The 17,595-nt window shown below is 38.1% G+C and overlaps 1 protein-coding gene across 1 annotated transcript; it reads left to right on the forward strand.

The window, feature by feature from the left end:
• Positions 1 to 3,900: 3,900 nt before the first annotated feature.
• Positions 3,901 to 17,529, forward strand: LOC146146560 (uncharacterized). Its single transcript, XM_083386872.1, has 14 exons — positions 3,901 to 4,034; positions 4,841 to 5,055; positions 6,521 to 6,646; positions 7,636 to 7,807; positions 8,514 to 8,676; positions 9,388 to 9,462; positions 11,143 to 11,307; positions 12,002 to 12,195; positions 12,778 to 13,011; positions 13,992 to 14,164; positions 14,653 to 14,782; positions 15,401 to 15,504; positions 16,410 to 16,510; positions 16,846 to 17,529. The coding sequence occupies exons 1-14, from the start codon at positions 3,924 to 3,926 to the stop codon at positions 17,022 to 17,024; spliced, it is 2,142 nt and encodes a 713-aa protein (XP_083242998.1). The 5' UTR covers positions 3,901 to 3,923; the 3' UTR covers positions 17,025 to 17,529.
• Positions 17,530 to 17,595: the final 66 nt, after the last annotated feature.

The following is a 17,595-nucleotide window of genomic DNA, read 5'->3' on the forward strand; positions in this document are numbered from 1 at the left end:
GCAAACACTATTACATGTTAGTCCTGTTTGAAGGGTTTAACAATTTTCTTCTTGACCTAAAGACGGTGAGAACTTTAGCAATTCCACATTTTTTTTTTAATATTCGTGTCATTTAAAGCTCTGTGCTAAGTAGAAACGTAAGAAATCGTTCGTTGCTTAATATAAAAGTCGTCTACTATTTTCTGTTTCTCAAAGTAAGACATTCAAACTCGAAGTAAAGGCTTCAGGTTTTAACTTTGAAGTTACCGCAATAATTGGAAACCTAACAACCCTTATTTGCGTAGTTAGACAAAACCCTGGAATAGAAAATGCCAGTTTTTCACTGCTAGGTACAAGGAGTAATATAAATTAAAAACAAGGTACAAGGAGTAATATAAATTGTTTTTGATTTATATTACCATGCTTGGTAGTAACAGTTTATATATGTACAAGGAGTAAGTTGCGTATCCCTCCCTGAAACGACAAAATGACAGACGTTTTACCACTAAAAACATATATTTATTAAATAATCTTACCGTTGTATTTTAAGTGTAACTTGAACGTGTGCATTTTTTATCCACTACGACCAAATGCCGCGTATATATTTATTTTTGGACCGTATATCGTGCTACTATTTAATTTGAATCTATAATAAAGATTCTAACATCATTTGAATTAAATGTAGTCTTTTAAATACACAACCTGCTATGCTAAATGTGCAATTGAAGAAGTACGTAATGTTTGTCGCTCCCTGAAGGCGCATACAAAAGCGCCAGATATTAAAATAAAATTCTAGTTTAGCGGGCGCCAGGATTTGAAAGGTAAAGGATTCTGTAATGTTGAAATCTGTTCACTATCAATTACAATGGAAAATACTGTGAAAATAATCATTTGAGAAATTTAATTAAAAACGGTGCTCTAACATTTTATAATGACACAACATTTCGGTTAAAATTAATTCAAGTACGAGGTCGTAATTCAAGTACGACTCATTTTAGTGTGATAGGGTGAATACTTTCCACCAATAAAATAAACTCTGTCAAGTACAAGGTACCGCGTGTTTAATTCAGCCAGTAGTCTGCCATTAAAATCAAATGACTGTTGAAAAGCATTGTATATATTTTTACCTTGATTTTAAAAGTAAGAGTGTTAAATTATGAAAATAGGTAAACGTTTGGTAAATATACTAAATTTGTTAGCCGGTATATGACCAGCAATCTGTTGTATTAAACAAAAGTAATATAGAAAGAATATGAAACGAAACCTGTGTAGCGTGTGACGTTTGTGATAACTTAGAAACTTTTCCTGTGTTACATCTCACCCTTGAGTTAAAACTTGATGTAGTGTCTTGCCCAATGCAAACTGCAGTATGGCTGGGTCGCCGACTGCAGCAGTATAATGGACTTGTTTAACTGTAACGAAACAAAAAATTGAAAAACTGTGAAGCAAATACGAAGACATCAGTAATAAAAAATAAATTCGAATTTACACGCGCTGTTTTCTTAAGTTTGTTCTTGGGCCAAAATTTTACGCAGGACAATTTCGGCGCCAAAGCTTCGCTGCTATACAAGGCTTAAGATTTGAGTCGCCGGGAAAAAGGTTAAGAAACCTGCCGTAACTTGAAACGAAATGGCGTGACATCGATTCTACAGAGGAAACTCAAATTACTTTTTATAGGGAAACACTGGTTCAGTCCCATTGCCAAAAAATAAGTAATTGAGTAAAAGAAATTCTCAAAACTTTCATTATTCCTGGCCTAAAAGGTCTGACCTTAAAGAAAGCTTCCTGGACTCCCTTTTGGTTCGTTTGAACTCCGATGCCTAAGTAATAGTTGAGCAAATTTTTAGGAAGTGATCTTTTGAATCAATGGTAAGTTGTTTAAACTACTGAAAACAGCCGACTCTGATTTTTGTTTTGATTCGAAATGGCCGCAATTTGTTTGTCGAACCATCGGCCTTTGTTCGTCAACAACGCGTGAGAACAACAAACAATCGAAAGTGTCTGACTCACTTTTTTCAAACTTTAAGGAGCCATGACCCCCTCCCGCTACGCTCGAGTGGTTCCGTCGCGCCTGACTGGCTAACGAACCGCCAAGGTCACCGGGTCAAGTTTTACGCTTTTATCTTCGACGCAGCTGTTTTAAAACAACAAGCTACCTGATTTATATCCCGTAACAAATCACACAAACAATCGAGTTGGTTTACAGATACGTTACACACGTTAAGAAAGAAAACAACTGAGAAAAATGCGAATTAGGAATTATGGACCAAAAACCGAAGCACGGATGGATGATTTAGTGTTTTTTGTAAAATAACATATTAATAAAAAAAACAATTAAGTTTCCAATTTGACGTTTACTGAACGTTTTAATTAAATTTTGCTGTCAACCTTCGGGCATCGGAATCCAATTTATAAGCCGAGAACCCCCTTTATGCCAATACAGCCAAGTATCTAGTATTAAATTAGACATCACCAGTCTCTGCAGCCAACACCAATGGATAACTTTTTTACAAGGCAATTTTGCCCTTTAAATGCAAACAGTGATGAAAGAACGTTGGTATGGGATGTTCTTTTTTACCAGGCCATCCCGCAATCTGCTTAGATGTATTTAAACTAATATTTCAGTAGCATATTTCCGCAATGCATCCAACGATACAGAATTCGAAAGGTTACTATGAGACGTCGTGTTATGACGTAAGTTTGTGACGACATCTTTGAAAATTTTATTGCCTTTTGATTCCATCGTTGCGATGAGAAATATATAGAAAATTAGTCTAAGTTCGCTGGATGCAAACCAACCATTTCCACGGTCAATAAGCGCGCGCCTTTCAACTCACGGAACACCTGCCGCAACCCGGGTTTGCGTCACAATCAAGTGACGTCACACAAGGGGCGGGGCGGAAGCGGCGACATTTGATGGGAGCCTAAAATAAGACGCGAAAAGAGACCTAAAGAAACTGAACCGCTTCCATGCAATTCGCGTGCGCACAGCTTTAACCGCAGAAGCAGCACAAAGAAACGCAATTAGACCGACCCCGCTCTGCACCCCCCCCCTAACCCCTAAGTCCCATGCGCCACAGACCTCCAATCTGCAGGGTCAGGTCCGCCCCGAGGCCCGGAAGCACCCCTATTCCCCGGGTCACTTGCACAAGGTCACACAAGGTAAAAAAGCGACGCTGTTTTCTGAAAACAGTCCCAAGCAACCTTCCCTCCCAATCAATTGCTTTTTAAAATACAGACAAGCAAAATCTTTAGCAAGTGAGGTTGCAGCGGAACATGATGAGAGTCGCTTTTCCTGCTTTGATGGGCCAACGCCCTGCCCCGGACAGCTGGGAACGCAGCGGCGTCCCACAAAAGCCCCCCTGTTTTCCGCCCCCGCCTATTGTCCCGCAGTGGTTTATAAAACGTGCCCCTAGCACTCCAAGTCGCTTACACCTCGGGTAGGCTCTCGTAGGGGCGGGAGTTCTAGTTTTGATATAGGTTCGGGATCGCGAAAGCTTTAGCCCAGTGGTTAGCAACCGGGATGCCGCGGCACCCTGGGGTGTTATTTTGATTGCCCAAGGGGCTCTAAAATCTCGGCGCGCTCAGTTTGCTAGGAAGGTTGCATTTCGCCCGGGAAACTGGAAGTTTAATTATGCGAACTTTGGAATATTTTTCCACTTGAATGATTTTTTACGTAAAATTAGGGTTAAACTGGATTAAAAATCGTACTTATTTATCCTAACCTTTTTGCTATTAGGAAGCATGAACATAGTCGATACTTCAGTTTAATTTTGCGTCATTTTAGTATTTTGCGCTTTAAACTTCTATTATGTAAACTTTACATTGTAGAGTATTTACTTTTATAAGGCCACTTTTGAGTTTAAGGATGTGTAATTATTTGTTAACTTATTTTCAGGGCATCATAGGTATTGTCACACAAACGACAAAATAGCATTATAATCATGTCAATCGGCTTGGTAGTTCTTACTCTAGCAATCTGCCACCAAAGTGCTGCCAACACTCTCATTGGAGGATTGGTTACATGGAGACCAAAGGCCGACGCATCTGATATGGTAATGCAAGATTAGAAAATAATCGGTTTTGCGTTGAAAAACCCACATTAAAATTACATTAAACGTAGGCTACGTAAAATTAAAATTGCAAAACGTACATAAAAATCTTAAGAACAGACACCATATCTACAAAAACTTAGAAAGGCGTGTCCATAGTTGAACTAAATTAAGAAATAAGCAAATAAATATTTTCAAATTAGGCGTGAATGGCTGCGTAAGCCAATATGTGTTTCACCCATTTATTGCTTGAATGACATGTACAACGTTTTGTTAAACGAAGCCTATAGTAAATGTCACTTTAGAAACGTTTTTAGGGGATTTTTGTGAAGTTATTCATGCAAATATCATTTTCCAAAACGTAGAATATCGTCTGAAGAAAAAAATTGTGTACATCGCCGTTTATATTTTGTTCTAAATTACAAAATTATACGTCTCATTGTGCCGATATATCCCTAAATTTTATTCAAATTGACTTTAAACGTTTTTTTCTAATTTTTGCTTTTATTTGTTTAAAACAAATTTATTTGTAAACATGAGGATTGGCCCCGTGCTTAGTTTGTATGATTTGCGCTGGCGGGTCAGATCTGGACCTCGGGCCTGGCCGTAGGATGACCACCCCTGGTATAAGGGGTTTAAAACTCTTAAATTAAAAAAAATCGCGGATCGCCAAATAATCTGTACATTTAAAATTATCCGAAATAATTTAGAAATTTATTTTTTTAGAAATTTCGTTAATAAAACACAACCCGTGCAGTCCACACTACCGACGTTTTAACAAACCAAACGCTACCGTTTTCTCGCTTTAGGTTCTGGTCCAGCAATGGAACTCGTTCGACGACCGCAGTTGCTTGCTGACACCAGCCGCCAACACTTGGTATGTGTGCTCTGTGTGTCCGTACACCCTCGACTCCCCCGGCGATTCGCTAAGTGTCCAGGAGTGTGTCCTTTATCCTGATGTGACCTGGTCAGTCGCATGGATACAACAGGAATACGAGATGGACGACAGACGTGGAACAGTAACGTAAATATATATAAAAATTTTATGTCCGGCTTTGATTTGCTTTGATTTAAGATTTATTTCAGCTTTTTAAAATTAGATAAGAATTAGAATTAGCCGCATTTTGTTCTAATTCATTAAATTAGAAAACTGGAATTGGCTAGTTGTCCGGGCTGCCGTTCCAGACAGTTCCGTTAAAAAAATAGGCATACTGGCAAAAATATATCCCCTTTTTCACGACGCAATATCAAATACTAAGCGAGTCCCGAGTGCGACATGCGCATGCGCAGCACAAAATTTTAAAGCTGATAACGGAGCAAATTATGAATCGTAAAGGTGGAGTACTATGTGGTAAAAAAAATTCCGACCACGTTTATTGGGGGTGGCTTAGTAATATAAAAGCTCTATGAGTGGATTGCTAAGTATCCAACTTTTTTAGTTTCGAATGGGTGAAATACTGGGTGTAGAGTCGGAGCCGGACTCGGGACTTGACCGAATCACACATTTGTGATTTTAAGAGTCGGACTTGGGTTCAATTTTTTACCCGAAGTCGGATATTTTTGACCGACTCCGCAGCCCTGCCTTGAAGTTATCCTTATGCGATTTCAACGACAAACGGTATTCTTTAGGCCCCCCGATGCGTCACTTATAACATAACACGCTATGGGTTTCACTTATTTCGGGAGGTTTTGGGTTTTGAATTAGGAAATCCATAGATTTGATATAAATACCTAAAACGATAAGTTAGTTTAATAGATCGGGTGTGTTTTCAGTAAATATTATCCATTATCCAACTGGATTTAGTTTAAAGATTTCTGAATGGACTGGTAATGACTTTATGCCAGATAAAAATATAGATTTTTCTTAACTTATTTAAATGTACTAGGTTGGCCAAGTTTAGCTTCCTAAACTATAGGGCCACTTACCTACAAAGGGCGAGGCACTACATATTTATAAACAATTACTTCCGTATCGATAAACAGGACATAACATTTACGCGTTGGCGCCGCAGCTATTTGTATTAAAGGCGTGACGGTCCGTCTATCAATACACGAACTTTGCGTAAAGGAAACTGGAAAAAAACGCTGCATTTTTTGTATATTTATAAATGCGTTTGTAAGCTGATAAACCGTTATATATCTTTTATCCATAAGTTTATGTCAAAATTTTGGAAACTTATTTGCGATTTTATTAAATATAAGATGTTCTAGCTTTCTCTACCAAAACGAATTTTGAGCAACCTATAGAACTTTCTTAGAACGAAACTATGAGAACCCTGGTAAATTAGTAAGTTTTCTGTGAAAGGTTTTGGCTAAACGTAAAGCCTAAAATTCAATTTTTCACTTTAGTTTATATTTTTCCTGCGAATTTGGTAAATCCAATCTGTTCCACAGAAAATTTAAACTGGTTTGCTTTAAACTTTACCCTTTTTGAGATACTATAGTTGTCTGAGTTGACTGAAAAAACGACATTTTATGCTTCTTTTCAGCTTGAGATACTGGCTCATCGTGCCTACAAAAAATAAGTACTTCCAGACCACCATTGACACCAGGTTGAGATCTGATACAGGGCTTGTCAATTCACCACCTGTAACCAGCTACATACCAATCATCAAGCAAGTGACCATTCTTTGTTTCCATGTTTTGTGTGATGGATTAAATCATAGGTTCTACAACTCGCGCCACACCTTTGCAGGAATCCGTATTTTTTTTAAATGTTACTTCACAATTCAATTTTTTTGGGGAATATTTGAATTTTAGAACTGATGAAAATCAGAAAGTTTCGTGGGTGGAGTAACTTATTTACAATGTTGTGAACAAGTTATTTTAAAATTACTTAAGACCTACTCAGTCAAAGTCATTTGTAAAATCACTTAAGTTAAGCTTTCACAAACTTAATTAAAACACTTAATTTTTACCTAAGTGATATGAATTAATGGCTTAAGTCCAAGTCAAGTCATTTTTACAACAGATTTAACCGAGGTTTTTTTACCAAAACGGCTTAAGTCAAGTCAAGGCAAATGAATACATTCAGATCTTATTTGATTAAAACTTAAGCAGACTGTAGCTAAATGGTTGACGTAGTCAGCTTGGCATTTTACAAGTGGTAGGTTTGCGGATCGTTTAAGGTTGATAAAAGTAACGAAATCTGATTTGGGTCACTGCTCAACGTATAAGGTTTTGCAAAATGGCAATGTTGTGGCGACTCTATGCACGCAGTCTCTCTCCAGCATAATTGCTCGACGGTGACCTAATTAATGTCACACTCAGGGCTTTTTTTAAGGTTTGGTTTGGGTGACCGCTAAGTAGCTTTAAGAGACCGCAAGTGTTTCATTTAAATACCAAAAAGTTGCAAGTCCAAACTTTGAGAAACCGCTGGAGAAATTTGGGGGCCGTTTCGGACACCTTAAAAAAACACTGGACTCACACTTGAGTTAGCACACTGCAGATGACGGAGCGTACGATTGCCTTTTTTGCGTACGTTTTCATCGTTATTACTCGATACATGTTGTACACACTTCTGTGAGCGCTTCGTACAAGTAACATCGCTACAATGTCAGACATTCCTGATTTCCATCGGTTTAATAACCTTGTATCTTCGCAGGGTGAACGCCGGCTGCTCCCGCGATATCACGATACCGATATCGGACATCAATAACGACCGTGTATCGTGCCGATTCGTGCTCTCTAGCGACCCCACTGTGACGGCGGACGGTGGAGGGGGGTGTGGGTCTTATTGTACCCCCCTGCCTAACTCCTACGTCGCACTTAACGAGGTGGGTGTTCAGAAAGGGGCAAAATCTAGCAAATCCAAATGTAAAATCGTTTTTCCGGCAAAATTGTATTAAAGTGCCAACGTTTCGATCACCTATTCGGGCAATTTTCAACAATCTTCTAGATTAGAAGAAAGCAAACTTACAATCATATTTGATATAAAATTGACACTCCATTGCAGCGTTTCGTAACCGGTGCGTCGCACCATGAAACGTCGCCGGTGCAGAAAAAAGTTATAAAAAAAAAAATAAAAAAAAAAAAAAAAATATATATATATTCTAAAATATATTACATACTTTTTATTATCATACATATTCTCGTTCGGCTTTGCCAATTCATCCCACAGTTATAAAAAATAAGACTTAGAAATATAAACACGTAAGCATTTTGAGAAACACCCCTTTGACCTTTAATAATTATGCTCGTTTCACTCGCTAGGTGAGCCACCAAGATTTTAGAAGTCTACATGTGAAGTAAATAAGATTAAGAAACACTGTTTTGTTTGCTTAAAAAATGTTGTAATATCACAGAAACTTCAATAAAAATACTAAAGCATTGTGCTAGATAAAATATTTTTTTGATAAAATTACTAAAAAACTTTATTGAAATTACTAATAAAACCCGTGTGATGTATTCAACAGTTTATCACAGAAACATATACAATTTTTCTTCAATATTTAACTTATTTTGACCTTACTACTTTTCCAGTCTACGTGCACCCTCTCGTACAGCGGCTTCGGAACGGCTGGTGATGACGTCATTATCAACGTCATCATCATGGACTACCCCAACACCGATATCACGGTGGGGGGCGACAGTTTCACCACCGAAGACTATCTCAGTGAGACATCGCTGCAGTTTCTTGTTCAAGGTCGGTAGCGATTCTGTAGATTAAATCATAATTACCTTGATAGAATAAGTTTTACTTCATCGACAGTGCTGTACAGCAGGGCTCCGCCACCGGTGTAGAATGACAAAAAATTAAAAAGAACACAGTCCTACAGTACGCAGTAATAAACGAGAACTTATATTCTTTAATTTCGTCAAAGTTCACAGTAGTATCCTTGACAGAATAAGAACTTAATCGTCTGAATAAGACCCAAATCTGCCGAAATAAGTCCTCAATTCGTCAGAATAAGTTGCCAAAATTATGTCTAAAACTGTAGAGAGAGGGTGTGGGACGATCGGGGGCCGTCGGTCCGGCATCGGGTGGTTTGGTTTCGTCGTTGGGAAGCCCTAGTTTGACCGGCGTCTTGAGGGCGCCGGTGTTTTGGGACTGGATTTTTTGGCCCTGTTTGGGGTTATGGGTGGGGTTAGAAAATGGGTTAGGTTTGGAATTCTTAGGGGAGTTAGTGATGTACCTAGGGGTGGGGTTTGAGGTTGATTCTGGCCATTTAGGTGCCATTCCGAAGGATTTGGGACTCATACGTTTTTTTCCGATTCATACGTTTTTGCGGCTAATATAGGTATAAATCGTTTTTTTTTTGTCTTATTCCGAGCTGTGTTTTATCTCGACGTCGATGTTATTCTTATTTCGATCTTAAGGCTGGACTCCTTACATTAATTATATATTGTTGTGCAGTCGGCTCCGTCCTTACAAACTGTACTGAGGTACCACAGATCTCCCATCTTGGTCCCAACATCAATCTGGTGGTCGGTGAATTTTACAACCACACTGTAGTGGCGACAGCGACACCTGGTTACAAGTAAGGCCTAAATAAGCATTTCCTTTGTTCTCTGAAAACCATCGCAGACCGAATCTGTCGATCAATGATGGTCTGCGGTAGCGTTGATCAAAAGCAGCTTCCGAGGGGCTAGTTCACAGTTATTATTCAACACATATGTGTGTGTTATTTAAATGATACGGTACTGTAGATCCCTTCAACGTAAGGCTGCTGGTACTAACATAATGTAGAAAAGCATTGGCGTATGGTTGTTTCTCGACTCGCTCCTCTCTGAGCCTGCAGCTTAGTTTGTAAAGTGACGGTCCTGGCTTGACCGGAGGTCAAGAGTTCGAACCCCACCGCAAGCTAGTTGTGTTTCTAGCCTGCCTTCCTTGCATCATTTATCGACAGATGCGATGAGTCTGCGATGGCTTTTTGGTAGACTTCCAAATTCATATTTAAAGATTGAAAAGAAATGAATTAACTTCACCTTTTCAGCGTGACTGCCATCCGCCTTTACGGTTTGCACGGTTTCGTCGTAACAGAGGTGGTTGCTGCCGGGAACGGTACCTTCGTCTCATCCGTTTCTTGGCAGGCCACGTCATCATTTGTCGGCAACAATGTGGCGTGTTTTGTGGCCGAGCTAGATTCTGGGTAAGTGTCGCTTTGCTACAAATCAATTTTAGTAAAAAAAGTTAAGAGATTCGTAAGCAGATCGCACGGGGCCCGCTAGTAAACTGAATATCGATTCATTTCACTTAAGAGATACTGACGATGCTATTGCTGGCGAAATATATATAATATGTATATATATTTATACATATTTGAATAGTGCCTGGCCCGAATTGTTAGCTTTGCAAGTATGCCACTGCACTAAAAATTACCAGACTTTTTTTAAAATGTAGAGCATATCGTTTTGAATGCGACTTTAAAAATCAAGTCAAAATTAGAATATTTAATCGTTAAATGTTCGAAGTTTTTCTAAGATTCGGGGTAAGCGGTAAAGGCTGCATGAAAAAGATTCGGTCTATTCTGCGCCGCACAAAAATAATTTTTTAAAGTAACCCAACTAAAGTGCACGATTCAAAAATAGGCAATTAAATATTTCCTCCTGAAAAAAGCTGTCTTCGAAAACGCGAACCCAAATTTTTTTTTAAGATATGCGCTTCCAAAGTTTTAGTTTCGACATATTACAACTAATTTATTATCTTGCGACTTCCTGACAGCATTTTTTATCTTTCTTTCAGCTTGGAATCTGAACCCAAGTGCATTACGATTACAGTTGGCAGTAAGTACTTAAACTTTAAACTCTTTTTGAGGCCATTTTGAGAATATTTATCCAGCATAAAATAACAGTATGTACTAACAATGACAAATAACAACAATTATACAAATGTTTTGAGCCTAATGGTTGGAGGTTGTAGTAAGACGTAGTAAGAATATCAAAGCCCATACAGAAGTAGGTAGCATTTTGGACGTTTCGAATCACTCTTGAATAAAGAGTTACATCTAACGGAACAACCTCCAACCATTATCTTAAGATTTATCCTAAACGTTCAAATAAAACATACTTCTGTATGGGCTTTGGTAAAAGAAAATGTTGAAAAACATAGAAACTTTTGTCCTTACTACGTCTACAAAGGTGATATAAGACCTGGTGCAAACAATTTCAGACACATCGCTATCCACAACCACAACCACACCAACTCCAACTCCCAATCCCTGTCTAAACGGGAATGGCGGGTGCAGCGACGCTTGTGATTGGTCAGGCTCGGTGGCCACGTGTTCCTGCAACAACTCCTGTTGGCATTTGGCGGCTGATGCAAAAACTTGCATCCGTGAGTAATGTTTGATTATTTTAAGCCGTTAAAAAAGGTGCATGCGTTCTGGACTTTGTCCAATAGCGCTGTTTTGTCTTCCTGTCGTGGTTTTAAGCAACATTGTACACGGCATAAAGTGTGTTGGGTCTAGGTCAGGAGTAAAAACTTTATTCGGTCTGCGTGCCAAAATCGGCTAAAGTCAAAGGCAAAATTCTTCCGCGTGCCAACTAACAATTCGTGAGAACATACTTATTTTTAACCCTTAAAGCTGGCTGTGAAGATCCATGAAGAAAAGATTTAAATTTACCCCAAAATAGTAAAAACACAATATAATAAAAACAAAACATCCACAATAAGATTTCTAAATAAGGCGCAAGTTTCATTTCACAGAAAATATCAGTCTTGAATAGCTTTAAATACATTTCTTGTGTTACATCAGTTTTGCGCATGTGGCCAAAGCTCATTTAATACAGTGATTTTATTTGGAGAAAAGGATCTCGGTTCCGTGTGCCAAATATACTAGCTCGTTTGCCAAGTTGCCCATTTCTGGTCTAGGCAGGCCTAATCTAAATTTAGACAACATAAACCTTTTTTTGTAATTCTTATCTACCTTGAAAGAATAAAAACGTAACCTCAATCCAACTAATAAAAAACACCATATATTTATCTGGCCATTGAACAGCAATAACAGTTGTCCTGTTGTCCCAAACAGCCAAGGTGGAGTTTCTGTGCGAAAGCGACGGTGTTGAAATCACGGTTGCAAAGTGCGCCTCTAGCGACCCAATGGCAGTGAACTCGTTTGACCCGCTTAACTCGGCCTCGATACCCGCCGAGTGCGCACCTAGTGTCAACTCAACTCACACAAGTTTCAAGTTCGCCCACGGCCAGTGCTCAAGCATCGCAACTGTAAGTTATTGCCTTAAAAACGGTCTCTAGTGGTTAAATATTTTATATAATAGCATATGATTTATAAACATTAGGCGTCGTAAATAGGAATTTTGCAGCATTGGTTGGAGGTTAAAGTTATACGTGATAAGAATATCATAGCCTATATATACAAGTATTTAACATTTTGAACGTTTCAACTAGATTAATAATTTTTAATCATGATCGACCTACATCGGCTTTATTATTCCTATTTTTTATGTAGGCCTACAAAAGATAAATAACCTAATTCTCAAACATCTGCTGATTAAAACAATCCGTTTCAACCCAAGGTATTTGTTTAAAAGACTTAAGTCAAGTCAAGTAATTTTGTCAAAAACACTTAAGACAAGTCAAGTCATTTGAAAACAGTGATTTAAGTGCACTTAAGTCAAGGCAAAGTCAGTCATTACAACACTGGATTCTCTCAACCTTTATCCCAAAACTTTGAGATTGACACGATCATTTTGTTAAGTATTTTGACATAGAACAAACACATCGAAAAAAACTTTTTTGTTCATTCCATATCCCAACATTTTTCAACCTTTACTCTCCCAAAACTAGGAGAGCGACACGACCATTCAATACGAGAACTGGCTGCGAGTGTGGATCGCCAACGACACGTCGACGATCACAAGGAGCCCAGGTTACGCGATGGCAGTGGTTTGTGCATTTCCCAAACACACCAACCTCACGTCTGCGTTCGATCCACTCGACCAGTACGTCAACTTCCTAGCTGTGCCTGGCCTCGGCTATTTCACCTTCACTCTCAAGCTCTACGTCGACCAAACGTTTGATGTAAGTCTTCTGTGCCGGTTAAGGTTTTCTAAAAGTACGCAGACACATTACAAAGTTTTACCATCTTCTTTATTGTTCAGGGTAGTATAGTGTATAGCTGTTGTGTTCCCGTTACTTCTACTTTGCTTCTATGTTGAGAAATGTAAGCGGTGCAAACGATTTAACATTCTTTCATATTAGAGAAAAATACAAAATTAATTTCGAAATTAAACTTTTGGTGGCTGATCTGAAATAAAAAAATGAATAAATGCACCAGGTGTCGGTTAAGCCAGTTTTGACATAGTAATGACGTCATTGGTATCAGATCGGACCGCGGTACTTTTTGTCCAAAATATCGTGAACCGGTTTCCAGGGCTTTTTTTAAGGTTTGGTTTGGGTGACCGCTAAGTAGTTTTAAGAGACCGCAAGTGTTTCATTTAAATACCAAAAAATTGCCATATTACCTTTATTTATTTATTATTTTTTGGGAAACCGCTGGAGAAAAAAAAACACTGCCGTTATCAATTTAAAATGTCTGGTGTCGAACATTTTCAATTGAAATAAGCTTATAAAGCCAATTGTTTTAAACTATAGCGCAGTGGTCGAGAAGTTGGTTACCGGTCCGTAGGTCTACAAATACTTGTCTTGATACTTTTCGAATTGCTTTTTTTATTAGCTTTTACTATGACGCAACTTTGTTGTCTTATTAAATTTTCAGGATTTTGCCGCAAAACAAGCTCAAGGTTTACTTTGATTAAAAGTTATAATAAATTTCCATAACTAAAAATTTCTTGTATCTTAAGGCCGGTCAGGGATAAATAGCGGTCTGTGATGCAAAAAATGTTGCCGACCCCTGCTACAGTAAATCCTTTACATTATTGCTGCAAAATATGGTGTACCGGTATCGCTTCAAAATGTCCAGTATCGGACATCCCAATTGGAGACCGCTAAGAGTGCCAATGGTTTTTAACTATAGCTAAGCCTTTGCTTTATTGCTGCAGACTGCTCACATTGATGAACCAGTTGTTTACCCTCTCAACTCCGACATCTACTTTGCTGTGAGGGCCACAGGGGGTTCGGGACTTACCCTTTTCACCGAGAATTGCTACGCCTATCCCGATGTTACTGGGGCCGAGGAACTAGCAACTGCCAAACACAACCTCATCAATGATGGGTAAGTTACTAAGGGAAGTTATAGGTTATAGGTGGAGCGCAACTATTACATTGCTTTGAAATCAATACATAGCACTTTTTTAATGTTCTTGTTATAAAATGCTTGAATTCTTTAATTATTTTAAGGTAGGTAGCATTTTGAACGTTTCGAATAACTCTCATACTAAAATGAATAAAGAGTTATTCGAAACGTTTAAAATTCCTACCTCTGTATGGGCTTTGATATTCTTATTACGTCCTACTACAACCATCAACCATTATGCTTCAAAATATCTCTATTCATTTTTAACATTTTCTGTATTTGCTGCTGCTGCTGCTGCTGCTGTAAGGGCTATGTTTTTTTAACCCGGAGTCGCATCACGAGACTGACTTCAATGCTGAAACAAATAAGTTTAAATAAAACCGCTTTAACGTTTTACCCTCGATCTTTTTTGAAAAACTTCCTTCAACTTTCTAACTCATAATTTAGTAACCTCGTTTGTTCGTCAGTTGCATGGAGGACTACACCATGAAGACATACACTGCCACCGACCCACTGGAAAACAGGTTCAGTGTAAAGGCCTTCCGCTTTCTTGACGTCATGGCTGGCATAAGCAACGAAACAAACGTCATCATAAAGGTGAGAACAGCCGTTTTTATTTTGTTTTTTCTGTTTTGATTTTAATTGTAGTTAAACACATCCCACTTTTTGAGGTCAGTCTTTTGTGTTTAATAGCCAAGAATATTTTTTTTTCTAACGAACAAACGGCATAAAGCAGTCATAATAAAGCATTAGACTGGTATTTGTTTTGTGTTTTCTGTACTTAATTTCTCTAAGTTAAGTAATCTATAAAGCTTAAATCACGGACATTTACCTGCGTTTATCGTATATAATGACGGGTCCTGCATCTTTTCTGAACATAAATTATGAAAAAAAATATTTTTCACCAAGCCATACTGTAGTTTTAAATGTATTTAGACTTGGATTTCGGTTGCATATTCGTGCACTTATCAAACCAGAACCTATTGTTTTCTAACGTTACCTATTTTAACTTATGACGTATTTGTGACGTCATCTCCAAACTTTATTTCTACTTAGATAAAAAAAACACGGACATTTGACTGCGTGTAACAGATAGAAAATCTGGAAAAATCCAGTTTTCTAATTTTTTTTATTTTTAAATCCTTTTTTTATGAAAATGTGTTTGTGGCACTAGTGTTCCTTCACAAATCACCTGTACGTCACTTGTTGCTTTAGTGTGCTGTCGTCATCTGCGTTGATGATGTCACTTCAACCAGGTGCGCAACCGGATGTGTGACGTCACCAACACGTCGACGTCGTCAAGCGGGAATTCCCCAGCAGTAAGTAAACTATTATTTCCACTACGCCTGTTAGGTAGTTTTTTTTATAGTTGCTTTAATTTGTGTTGTTTTTTGTTTATGGCCTTTTAAAACTTTTGAGCAAAAACTGCATAGAATCCAAGTTTCGAGTTCAAATATCTAAGGCAGTTGTTCCCAAACTATTTTGGCTCGCGGCACACCAAAACAATTTTTACTATTTCGCGGCGCACTTTTAACAGAACAACAGAGTTATTTCACTATCGCCCTTAACACACGACTAACTATATGTAAATGTCTCAAAACTATTAATTCGTAATGTATAGCGCGTATTTCGGTCAAAAATGTTGCGTATATGCCTATTGGTAACTTGTACTGCGTTGTTTCGGTTCCCAAAAAATAAAATATACCATATTCATCTATCTCAGGGGTTCTTAAACTGGGGTCCATGGACCCCTTGGGGGTCCGTGAACTAGTTTTAGGGGGTCCTTGAAGGCCAAATTGAAATATTAATGTATATTTAAAAAGTAATCAATTTTTCTAAGAAAAGAGTTTAATTAAAAATGAAACGTTTTTGCACTGAATGTATTTAGACTCTATTTTTCTTTCACATTTTGTGGACCAAAAACTGTAGATTTCTAAAGTCTATTTGTATTGTGACGTCAATTTATGACGTCATTTTTGAAAAAATCTTGCTTACTGTTGTCCACGCGACGCAAAAAAAAATTTTAGGGGTCCGCGTTCAAAAACGTTTAAGAACCCCTGATATATCTATTGGTAATAGAAATACTCTCTATTCCGACCTTGCAAAAAGTGTCGCGGCACATTTGGCAATCTCTCGAGGCACACTAGTATGCGGTGGCACACAGTTGGGAATCACTGATCTAAGGTTTAGATCTGTGCCACATTTACAACTGCTTGTTTTGTAGGTCTCTGAATGGAACTACCTACAACCTGTCGACAGTCATCGAAACCTCGGCGCACGTGGTTACCAGTATTAAGCTGCACGTTGAACCGGAAGAAAGCAAAGGTGAACGGTCGTATTTAACGCAAGATTTTTTAAGGAATTATGCTTTTTAGAAAATTCCAAAACGATATGAGCTTTATATTTTACCTGATCTGAGCTTTATATTTTACCCTGGTGATAAAACAATTTATTTCCTTTAAAAAATCCATTGTTAACATGACGTTGATTAACTGTCTTATACAGAATTTAGTTTTTTCCCCTTTGGATTGGAAATTATGTAAAGCTCAGCCTTATTTTTTTGTACCAGTGCCTACTTATCTGCCTATTTTTAATCTGCAGCACATTCACGCTTTTGGCATGTTGTCCTCTTTTGGCCTAATACAGTTCTACCGTTTCAGGTGGTATTCCTCTGAACGACCTTGTGTTGGGCTTATCAATCCTGGTGGCTTTGCTCTTTCTCATTTGCTCCTGTGGATGTTGCGCCTTCCTACTCTTAGGAGCACGAAGGAGGAAAAAGAGAAAGGACGAAAAAGAGCCTCACACCAACGGAGCTTTCGATTTTATGGCCACAGAATAAAGCGCGACATTTCTGACAATTTTGTACTTATGGTATCGTGCTTAAATTCACCATAATTTGTTTTTATTATCCAATGAGATCTTATTATAATGTAACTCTAAGGTATAGGTTCGCTTATTCCAAGGATCGATGTTGGGGGTGCATTTCTTTTAGTCAAAAACTTGCTAATAATGTACTAAACAGGCTACATTTGTCATTAATGTAAAACTATTTCATCACTAAAAACCGTGACATGTCCCGAAAAATCGATTGTAATTTACAGCTGTCGCTTATATGTGCTTTCCTGCCTAGACGGACTTTACAAATAACAGTTCCTCGTTTGGTAGAATATTATCGTTAAAAGTTAACTAAAAAGGTTACACTTTACACACAGCAGTTATAATATAGTTAAGGCCTCATCACGTTACTCAATCCGGAGTTCGTTAATCTGAAATATGTTCATATCGTGTTTGACCTTGAACCATTGGTGCTTTGCTCTTTTTCTTCTTTGTAAAATAAAGTAGCTGCAGCTTAATTTCGGGTGTATTCATATTCTGTACTATACGCAATCACAACTCCACGAGTAAACAGT

Source organism: Ascidiella aspersa, chromosome 4, assembly GCF_963924565.1.
Source record: "Ascidiella aspersa chromosome 4, kaAscAspe10.2, whole genome shotgun sequence".
Lineage (NCBI taxonomy): Eukaryota > Metazoa > Chordata > Ascidiacea > Phlebobranchia > Ascidiidae > Ascidiella > Ascidiella aspersa.

Coding starts and splice junctions, on each gene's coding strand:
- LOC146146560 (XM_083386872.1), top strand. CDS start 3,924: ATGTCAATCGGCTTGGTAGTTCTTACTCTAGCAATCTGCCACCAAAGT. Junction 5,056..6,520: donor GACAGACGTGGAACAGTAAC/GTAAATATATAT, acceptor GCTTCTTTTCAG/CTTGAGATACTGGCTCATCG. Junction 8,677..9,387: donor GCTGCAGTTTCTTGTTCAAG/GTCGGTAGCGAT, acceptor ATTGTTGTGCAG/TCGGCTCCGTCCTTACAAAC.